Below are 11,597 nucleotides of genomic sequence, written 5' to 3'. Positions count from 1 at the left end.
GTTTGGGGCCTGTCAGAACGCTGGCCACTCTCCACTGATGTGCATCCATTTTTGAATCGGTTGAACCACTCCTTAATTTGTGTTACACCCATTGCATCTTCTCCAAACAACTGCTTACGAATTGTTTAGCTTGGAGAATCACAAAGCTTTTGACAAAATTTGATGCAGTATCTTTGCTCAACACGTTCAGCCGTCTTGAGAGAATCGGTAATCCAACAAACACGTTGTGTAGCACCTCAAGCAGCATCCGACATGCTGCAAATAACATGCTTTAAGGTGGGGTCAAAATTCGTGCATGCACATAAAGGTCTCTTCCTTTACTGTGTACAGTGTCACCGAGCTGTCGTCTCTATTGTGCGCGGGAAAATCAAAGGTCAGTTACTTTTTAGACAGACCTCGTATAGTAGGTGATGGTGTGATTCAGATGTTGTTTTATGTTAAATAAAGTATTTTGTGTTTTACACATCTTAATTACTACAAATTTTGTGTGTTGGTATTACATAAAAATCCATAATATGTCCATAAGTTTTCCAGCAATCTTGAATGATGTGCTGTTGGATTGTTTCTCTTTTTATTGACATCATTTAGTATTTATCCATATTTAGAGAGAACTGCCATTCTGTACAGCGAGTGGAAATGTGGCCTTAAGATATTTTACATTTCCTTATGATCATCCAGTGGCAGTAGTTTGTGTACATAACAACATCCACAGGCATCCCTATGTGCTTGATTGATTATGTAACTGACAACATTAGTGGTTGTACCGCACTTCCTTGGGGCGCACATGATGTCACTTTGTTTCTGTCCAACCTAACATCCTGGCTTTTATTATTCAAAAATTCTTCAGGGCAGTCACATATTTGTGAAAATACTCCATGTGATCATATCTTGGTTGCCGGTCAGGACACATTGTTGAACGACGTTAAGAAATGTTAAGTGATGACTCAGCTATGTCTACCATTTGCAAAGTATCATCTGTGAAAAAAGCAAACTGTGTTACACATAAATAATGTATTTCTGAACTTCTGATCCTTTGAGAGAAACTGTAGCGTATAATGTAGAATGCTGTAACAGATGCTCGCTAGGGGTTTTGGTCTATAATTCTGTCTACGAATTCTTATATCAGTTTTATACCCAGGTCTGACCTGCACTAATTTCCATTTAGATTGTGCTACAAACAAGGTGATATATTGATAGATCAGATCTTAGGAAGTAGCTTGTTCCATTATTTGTTTTCACGTGTATCTGTTTTGCTGTAATATCTCCTCTTTTAACAACTGTTTATGTAAGCACCCCCCTTTTGTACCAAGTATCATATTAGAATTGAAATTGTTGATAAAATGGCATATAAATACTTGCCAAGCTTTGAATTATATTTGTAGGATGATAATTTAACTGTTTTTATTAATTTCAAAACTTTGTGTGTTTTGAAACACTGCATCCTCCTAGCTCTATGTTTAAGTGGTGGTGTTTATTTCACATCTTAACTGATGTGCAGTTTCTTTGATTAATATTAATCTGTATTTTCTCATATAAATATTGTATCTTTTCTGTTGTCACACTTTAGTGTATCACTATTATTTGTGGGTTTTTTTTTAGATTACATTACACCCTTTCTGGACAAGCTTTCGACAGTGGCTAACTTTTCTCTGCGGTCGCAGTGGATTTACTTAACTCCTCTGGAGATAAGACCATGCCGTGCTCCTGAAGGTGGATTTGTGTTGGACGCAGAGTCCTTACCTCAGCTCATCACACCACTGGAAAAGAAATTAGGTATTTATTGCTTCGTGAAGGATTAGTCGCACATTCCTAATGTTTTCTAGCTGCAGTCACAGTAGAGCTTAAATTGCTGAAACTGCTCTGAGACAGCAGGAGGGGTAAGTATAAAATCACTAGATATGTTCCATTTTTGTGGTAGTCTTATATACATTCACATTGACCAACTGTGTAATTCACATATTGCAACTTCCCAGAGCCCTGCTAGTTGGTATGATCAGTTGTGTCTTTTAGTATTTTCTTGGAAAACAAGAACCAACTTTGAGATATGATGATTGTGTATGAGAAACAGCAGATGCACAGTTGTATCTTTTCTGTTGACATACTTTAGTGTATCACTATTATTTGTGTTTTGTAGATTACATTACACCCTTTCTGGACAAGCTTTCGACAGTAAATTTAAGGTACAATCCCTCCAGTTCTTTTCATTGACTAGTAACAGATAACATTAGTTTTGAGCCAGAGTAACCAAAGTTAAGGTGAGCATTTGCATAAAAGAATACCTCTGAACCTACAATATGCGCAACACAATTAATGAAGCCAAATGGCTTTGAAAGCATGGCTCAGTTGTATGTTACAGGTCACATTATGAAGGTGTTATTAATCATATGAGTAAATTATTAAAAATAGATGGTGTTATGTAAATAGCCTACCCTCTTTCTTATAATTTCTGTCAGTATTTTAAGATTGCTGATGCAGAGCAAAATGAAGGAAGAACATTCTAGCAAGTCACATGGATTTTAATGCATCTTATATTGTGCTGGCCTTCGGTTCATTGTAATGAAGCTTTGAGTAACTTAATGGAGAGGCAAAGTAATATCACAACAGCCTCTGTTCATTTGCAAAACATTTTAGCACAGTCCATCTATCACATCTCAGATGTTAATGTTATTGAATAGGCGAACTTTACCTTCTTGTTCCAACTCCAAGTGTAATTCTGCCAAGCTGACAGATAATTATCCTCCCAACCTTGTACAAAAACAAATTCCCATGCCTTATCTTTCCAGTCTCCCATCACCTCCCAAAGTCCCACCGTCCAGCCACAGAGGAGCATTCCCCTCGTAACTCAGTACCATCTAGGACTGGAGCAACTGAATTACATTCTCTGCCAGGGTTTTGATTACCTCTTGTCATGCCCTGAAATGAAAAATGTCCTGCCCACTACTCTTCCGACTCCTCTCATAGTGGTATTCCACTGCCCACCGAATCTACACAATATACGTGTTCATCCTCACACAACCCCTGCTTCCAATCCCTTACCTCAGGACTCATACCCCTGTAATAGACCTTGATGCAAGGCCTGTGCCATATAGCCTCCCATCACCACCTACTTGAGTCCGGTCACTAACATCACTTATCCCATTAAAGGCAGGGCTACCTGTGAAACTAACCATGTGATCTACAAGCTAAGCAGCAACCACTGTGCTGCATTCTATGTAGGCACGACAACCAATAAGCTGTGTCTGCATGAATGGCCACTGACAAACTGTGGCCAAGAAACAAGTGGACCACTCTGTTTCTGAGCATGCTGGCAAACATGATATCCTTCTATAATTGCTTAGGCTTCCATGGCCAGAGTCAGTCGACATAAAAGTTTTCTGGGTTTGGTACCACTTCAGACCCAGAAGAAGGCAGCTGCAATCGTGGCCGAAACAATGGCTTTTCTATAGCAGCAGTAGTTTTTACATTATGACGTGGTACCAAACCCAGAAAACTTTTATGTCGATGATATCCTTCATTTCAATGACTGCTTCACAGCCTGTGCCATGTGGATCCTTCCCACCAAGATCAGCTTTTCTAAATTGCGCAAGTGGGAACTTTCCCTGCAATACATCCTACGTTCCGTAGCCCTCCAGGCCTCAACCTTCATTAGTTACTGTTCCTCACCCATCCAACCCCTTCCCTGTTCCAATTGCAGCACTACACAGCCGTCATTCCATCACACGCTGTATTTCTATTTCCCTCTTTTTTCATTACTCCCCCTCCCCCCTCATCACATCTCCCCTGCCCTCTGTCTAACCTGCAGCACTTCACTGTCCGCAACCTCCCCCCCCCTCCCCCCACTATCCCACCCCTTCCTTGCCCCCACCCTCCTCCTTACCACCACTCAGTCACCACTCCCATAATGCACACTAGTGCTGCTGCTCGCAGTGTGGTTTCAGTTGCCTGCCTGAGACTGCAGTTTGTGTGTGTGTGTGTGTGTGTGTGTGTGTGTGTGTGTGTGTGTGTGTGTGTGTTGTTGATGAAAGCCTTAATGGCGAAAAGCTCCAAAAGCTTTAATTGTGAGAGTCTTTTTGTTGTACCTATCAGCAACTCCGCATCTCCACCATATAGTGAGTAGCAAGTTTCCTTTTCATAATATTGAAGCTAACAGATATGATGGTGCATGCCAATTGTAGGATGCTGTATGCCAAAGTAGGAACTGCCAAGAGATTCTGTGCCTCACCCTGCGGCAGAAAAAAAATGTTGTGTTTAATGATCCATCTTGTTTATTATTTTCGTGGTAACGATTGTGTGAATGCTGAATGTTATTTTGGGCTCTAGGCGCTTCTGTTATTCATGGTGTCTTGCTACAAATTTTCTTGACTACCTTAAATATAGATTTTGAGGACATAATGTGTCATGCACTTTGTGTACTCTTGTCTCTGTGTTTTCAGGATGTACCAAAAAGCGGTTTGAGACCGTGTCCAAATGCAAACCACCACAAAAGTAACACAAAAGAATGAATAATTTAAAAAGAGTTAAAAGTTAGTAATAGGGTGAGGTTATAAGCATTTGTTATAATCAGTGTTATAGATATGAGTGGTGTCTGTTCTGTCAGAGATGTCTGACAGAAGACACGAATCATATGGACACAACATCTTTCTGATGATAAAAAGTTTCAGTGTGGATGCACAACTAACATTTGAACTGTTACGGGAATCAGAAATCTGTGAATAGGAGGTTAATGGGTTAGGGGTTGTTGCAGTGCAACTAGTGGGAAGTTGGGAATTTTGGTCTGACAGAAAGTTTGTCCAGAGGGCTGTGGCTGTTAAGATAACCATTCTAGAGAACCAGAGAATCTTGGTTCAAGTCCTAGTCTGGCAAGCAGTTTCAACTCTCACAATTGCTTTGCCCAGTGCTCTGTGTGGCTATAAGTCATTGTTTCCTTCCTACCTCTTTCACATCCTATTTCCTTTCCTTTCACTCAAATTATTCATATTAATCAGTATTGTCCAGCAGCTGGTATGATAATTTCAATGACATCTTTGTTTGAAGCAATGCTGAATATTTATTTTTTAGCCATTTCTATTTGGAGATGGGGGCATTTAGTATTACTTGTTTGGAAGTTGATTTTAATCGTGCATAATGGTTTTTATCAGCAGTGTTTTGGAAATGATATTGATTTGGAATTTATGTTGCAGCATCTCATGTATCAAATAATCCGTGCATACAACTACTTGTATACGTACCACTGTGCAGCGAGTCCCCCCTTCGCTTGCAGCCAAGTGATCCGTCAGTTTCCAAATACTCTGGCTTGCCTGGATACACAATGGGATTCCATTCACCTCGCTGGGGTGGTCTTGTTCTACAGAATCCTACTGCAGATGCATGTACGGGCCCGCAACCAGTACTTGTAAATCCTGATTGGCCTAGTCTGGCTGCGATTTGGTTGCAGCAATTGAGAAGTCTTATTGGCATTCCTGAACATGTAAGTACTGCAATTTTAGGCAGAGTTAAGATGGCTGCATGATCCCTCTCCCTCTATCCCCCTCCCTCTCCCCCTCCCTCTATCCCCCTCCCTGTATCCCCCCACCTCTCCCTCCCCCCTTTCCTCCCCCACATCTCATGGTTATGCTACTGTAGTAAAAATCTATAACTGTCACTTCTTAACATAATGCTTATCGTATTTGCCTTATACCACACACAATGAACACTGTAGTAGCTAAGTACCCTCACCATACTCAAACTAATGTGAAAGTCAATGCTAAATGATCTATGTGCACCCCAAAGTGCGTGTTGCAGGCAGATGTGATGGAATGATGCAATTGGTTGGAATATCACGTGGTACACAGCTCATCCCCCACCACATCCCTTTTTACGTGTGCACTATTAAAGCAACTGACAGTGGTAGTGTCCTCCTGAAAGTATTAATCCAGATAGTCCTGAATTATTTGTTTTTCAAAATTGATGTATATCTTATCTACATTCATTCACAAGGTTGTAAGGAAGAAAGTAAAAACAATTTTGAGTATTTATTTTTATTTAGTATTTCCAAAAATGGGCGTCCTTCCAGAAGGACGTCAGGACAATAAGGGAACAAGTTTTTAAAATAAATGACATTGCACAATTAACTTGTTTTGGTTTTTATACTTTCAAATAAACATAAATAAATTTGAATTATGGGCTAAAACAGCTAATAAATACAAAAAACAAAGAAAATAACATATACACATATTTTATGCAGTGGGGAAAGAGTGGGAATTACTAGCATAGTTGAAATGCTGTGAATGAAATGAGTAGCAATGAAATGTGCAATATTTACTGTCACAAATATGTGACCGTTTCTTCCAAATATGGAGCAGTTTCCAAGGTTGTGGTTACTGTGGGACCTGAGAAAAAAACTGTTTTCAACTACATAGTGATTTATACATCTATACTGATGTGAGAATGTGACAATATTCCTTCATCTCTTGTTTCGAAATGTGTCATCTGCCTGATTCTCTCTTAATCGTTAGTGTAGAACCAGCAGCTGACACACCCTTCTTTCCCATTATGCTACACTTAACACACAAATATGCCCCTGGTTCCTCTCTAGACCTTTACATTTTCCTGTAGAAATGTATACTGTTGTTGAGTATTTGTGTAATTTTAAAATTGACTCAATCTTGACAACAAATGGAGTTAGGAAAATAAACATGGTAGATGTTCATAAAAAACCAGGGTATATGGTGTACAGTCCCTTGAAAAAATCAATTGAGTCTCGACCACAAATAGATTCAGGAAAACTGCAGCTTAAACGTGGTAGATGTTCACAAAAAGCCAAGTTATCTCTCCCTCTCCAAAATAAATCTGCACAACATAATTGCCAAAGCTTCATATGTAGATGTAAGAACCTCTGGGGAAAGAACCACATCTTATAATGCTGTAAATATAGTATTTTGGTTAATAATGTGAATACATTAAAATGGAACTGAGGCTTTCGGTTGGTGTACACTAGACAAAAACCATTGTATGGGTAAGGTACAACAGTCTGTAGATTCTATTTTCAGTATGCTTCCTGCAAAAAAAAAAAAAAAGAAAGAAAGAAAGAAAGAAAGAAATAGTTCCATTATTGCTCCTAAACCTTTTTCATGTGGCACTACTACTGCTTTCAGTCTGGTTTCCTTTCCAGACATTAAACGGGTGATAATAGTAGTGCTACCTGACTAAGATGAGCCACATATTATCTTAAATTTATATTATTATTTTAGCCTTGTATGAGCTTTGTTGCACAACATCACGTTATATGCTTATTCTCATATCCAGTATACACTTCATATTGCTGTAACTTGGGAATAACTAACAACTTACTATTACCTCTTTTCTGACCTTCAGATACAGTAATTATAAACTTAAGACTATTGTCCAGATTTATTTGTTCAGTGCATTAAAGATTTTGTGAATAGATTTGTTAAAGGTTATAGTGCTATGCACTATGACTATAAACATCCCCACACTTTTCTCACTTCTAAGTCGAAGTAAAATCCTACAGGGATTTTGTACCAGAAGTCTGCAATGAAGGCTTTAAGAATAGTTTGATGAGAAGGTGAATAAAGTGTGCCTTATTTCAAGGCACAATTTGAAAGGTACGCTACTGGTTTCCTTGAATCTCATTATTGTTACAATGTCATCTTATCTTTCTCCTACTTTCTCATTTACTGAAAACTGTAATAGTAAAAGCTGAATGCATGTATTATCACAGTGGAGTGTTACTACAGAGCATAATATTTGTATAATCTTTTGCAGGCTCCTATTGCACGTGCATCTATAATGCCGGAGCCACAAGCAGCAGTTCGACTATGGGAAGTTGATGCTTTGATGAGGATCCGTGCTCTTGAACAACTGCTGTCTGCTCGCCTTACGCTACAGTCGTTGTCAGCACTCTTGGAAGAAATCAGCAACATAGTGATTGGGAAGGATGTGGCTGAGGCTGTTGAAGCAGGTGTAGAGGGACTGCATACTAGTGTAGAACATCTTGCAAGTGGAAATCTTGCTCGTGGACTGTCTAGTGCAAGAAATGCCTTCCTCCAAGCAGAGGCTGCATTCACTGATCCTTCTCTGCTTTCTCTTCTATATTTTCCTGATGATCAAAAGTGAGTAACATGGACTTCGGCAGCTTCTTCAACACGTGGAAACATAATTAGCCTCAGTCAAAGAAATAATATATATTGTTCCTCACTAAATATAAAATTATGGATCAGCTCTCTTCTTGACAGTAGTGAAATATGGTGACTAGATTAAGTTCAACTACCATAATGTATTTATACATAATATTTTGAGGGGGATATACCAAGTCCAGTGCTGTGAACTTCTAGTCAGAGGAGCAGGACGTAGCTTCATTTTTGGCGTTATTTAGTTTTTCCATTGATATCATAGATCACTTCAAGCAATTCTAGGATGGTTCTTCAGACTGCAGCAGTTTCTTCCCCCCTTCCTCTTACACATGAGCTAATGATTTCTGCATTTTAAGTAAGGGACTTTAATTCTGGCTGCAGTCAGGTGGAGTTGTGCACAGCACACAGTGACATGAAGGAGTGGATTGGGAGGCAAGATAGAACAGGAGACAGTCAGGAGAAGAGGGTGTGATTCCAAGATGAGTGAAATTTGGGTTGTGTGGGGAGAAATGGCCCAAAGAGAGTACAGGATAAAAAAATCCAGTATCTATTCTTTTGCACTATCTTTTCTGTGGTTTCCTACCTTCCTTGGGACATAGGAATTTATACAAATTCCAAAAGTTTGTGGCCCAGCCTCCACAGAGTTTATAATTTATGTACTGTTGCCCTGGTCTCTACTTGTTATGCATCATCTGTTATTTGTTGCATTTCATTCTGTTTTTATGTTAACAGTAGCTAACATCAAATTCCGAAATTTTAAAAATGCGCTATTGATTATTTTGCAGGTATGCTGTGTACATTCCACTTTTCTTACCTGTGATGATTCCAGTTGTTATGTCACTGAGAAAGATGAAGACTTGGATTTCAGTCTTGCGGACTGAGAAACTGAAAGTGGAATAAAGGCACTTTCAAACTTGTGGGTGAACAAATAGAAAAAAATAATTTGAGAGCTAATGTGACATTAGCTCAACTTTTAATGCCAAAGAATCACAAGGGCAATTCTAATAAATGTTAATGCTTATATCTTATCATTCCAAGAATTGTGCTTTCAGATGCTTGTTTGAAAAGAAAATTGTGAACAAAGTGAACAACAATACAAAGCTTAGTATGTAAACACAATGTGCATTTCTTCCCATGTTTTGTCTTTGACATCACAGTATGTGAATTTATTTAAAAGTCTTGGATTTAATAGTTGCAATGGATTCTGGTTATACTGTACTGTACACTCAAACTTCCGCAGACAACATGAACATCGTGTATCATATGAAGCAGCCCGATTTCTGTTGCACATCTCAGTAATTGTCATGAATGGAAATATGTGGCAGCTATCCTGTTGATAAAATATTCTATCCTTAATAGTATACTACAACACAGTCAAAATACGTTCAAGAAATGGTGCCAAAGCTTCATTTGTTTGCTGGGCGATCCAAATATGACCAGGATATGGACTGATATAATCATTTAATTCAGATGGCAGCTTTGTGTTAACTCTTTACCGGTAACACCTTTGTTGGTGGAACTGCCATTGTGGATGATAACCCTGATGAGACTTGGGCTGCAAATAAAAATTCTGGCAGATGACCGTACGCCAATCGGGCACAACTGCTATTAGCATTGAGTCAATCATCGCTAGACGCACTAGGCTGAAGGTACCAGTTTGGCAAAACACTTTGTCCCACTGTGTGAATAATTTTGTAACTAGCTGCTACGTGTTGTCATCTAACTGGAATCGCTGACCCTTGAAGCCTTTTTTTAAGGGACTGAAGGCATGATAATTGCATGGGTAGAAATCTGGACTATAGGGTGGATGCTTGAATGTCTCCCATTTGAGTCAGAGTAACTTGATGAGGCTGGCCTCCCTGATTGGTTGGCATTGTCGAATTGCAACTGGCTTGGAACTTGGTGCACCATTCCACAACAGTGGTTTTCGACAGATGTGCTGCCCCATGCGCATTCTTCTTTCTCCAGTGGATGTCTGCTGGTGTTTGTCCTTGGCCACTCAAGAAAAGATTAACTGCATATTGATCCAGTTTTGTAGCATTCGCTAATAACGTCATAATAGTGCACATTTCCACATTTACCACATGCATGTCAGAAAGACATGAATGGCACATTATACCCACACCGTTGAAACTTTGCACTTGATGAATGAATTTCAAGTTGACAGTGTAACAGGTTAACAAGTGAAGAATGAGAAACACAAGACACTAGGTGTTTTCAGCGACCCCTGGAAAGAAGAAAAGGCAGCCTCAGCCTGTCATCAACTTAGATTCTTTCAAGCTCAGGCACATTTATGCTTACTACAGGAGGAAAGATTATCTCAAGGCAGCAAAGTTACTACTGTCACTAAAAGAAAGTGAACTTTTCAGGGTTGGGAGAAGTCAGTAAAAACTTTGTTGAAAAGTACGGATTTCCGTTACAAAGTGCTGGACGAATGCAAAATCCTGTTAGAAAAGGCTCACATAGTAATGGCTCAAAGCATAACTTGCACGAAATTGTGGACAAAGACATTCTTTCGATTTGTGTTTGTGATGATGACCATGAAGCCTGTTTTGGTGCCGATTCTGACTACAGTGTTGATAGGGAGTTGCATGGAATTGTGCCATTGTCACCATAAAATGGTGAATGAAAAGCTACGAATATTGGTTATTTATTGCATCATTGTCATTATAAAATGTAGAGTGAGAAGTTACACCTCGGTTATTATTTACATTTTGAACTATGTATTGTACTGTTTTCAAGATATCAGTCATCATCAAATGCTTATTTTCTGTATTTCTTTACTCTTTTATTGAAAGCATGTGCTTTGTTTAATTTTATCTACATTATTATGCAGTTGTTTATTTGCTGTTATTGTGGTAGCAAGTCAAAAATGAATTCTTATAAATACTCTGTTATTACTCGATAGCTTATATTTATGAGATGGAATGGAAAACTATATAATCTGCTGTGTGTATAGAGGCTGTTGTTGCAACATCGCTATTGCAGTATAGCCAGCCTAACTTGATGTAATACGAACTGCCAAGTGCAATGTTTCGGCGTCACAGATATAGTCGCTTGTCTACATATCGGTGCTTACATACCCACATAGGAGTCATGCTACATTGCATATACACCACAACAATGTCCTCAAACAGGCCTTATCCTGGGTGCCTGCAGAAATTTTTCCCAGATTAAAAAATAGCATACATACATTCTTTTTATATCATCAGTATAAATATAGATGCTATGTTAACAATTTAACAATATGAAATTACATCCCCAATACGATTTAATCCAGTGCATCCAGCGAGTGAGAAAGTAAAGCTAGAAATATTCAGAAAATATATTTTTGTCCATATACCAGCAATGTTTGACACTGAAAGTTAAAAATCTGAAGTACTAAACGAGTCTGAAAACATGAATATGCTGTTGATTATTAACAAAATCAACCAGCTGAAATGTCAGCGTCACGGTCTAATGGTT

At 38.8% G+C, this 11,597-nt stretch overlaps 1 protein-coding gene across 1 annotated transcript in view; it reads left to right on the top strand.

Annotated features, from left to right (window-relative positions):
- Positions 1–9,251, top strand: part of LOC126284211 (GPI transamidase component PIG-S) — a 44,876-nt gene extending 35,625 nt beyond the window's left edge. Inside the window, exons 5-8 of the mRNA XM_049982978.1 lie at positions 1,600–1,773; positions 5,181–5,467; positions 7,765–8,111; positions 8,918–9,251. Coding sequence (XP_049838935.1) covers positions 1,600–1,773; positions 5,181–5,467; positions 7,765–8,111; positions 8,918–9,032 — 923 coding nt within the window. The 3' untranslated portion in view covers positions 9,033–9,251. The remainder of the gene's footprint in view (positions 1–1,599; positions 1,774–5,180; positions 5,468–7,764; positions 8,112–8,917) is intronic.
- The last annotated feature ends 2,346 nt before the right edge of the window (positions 9,252–11,597 follow it).

This window comes from Schistocerca gregaria, chromosome 8 (assembly GCF_023897955.1).
Source record: "Schistocerca gregaria isolate iqSchGreg1 chromosome 8, iqSchGreg1.2, whole genome shotgun sequence".
In the NCBI taxonomy this organism is placed as follows: domain Eukaryota; kingdom Metazoa; phylum Arthropoda; class Insecta; order Orthoptera; family Acrididae; genus Schistocerca; species Schistocerca gregaria.
This window is presented reverse-complemented; position numbering and strand designations above follow the sequence as displayed.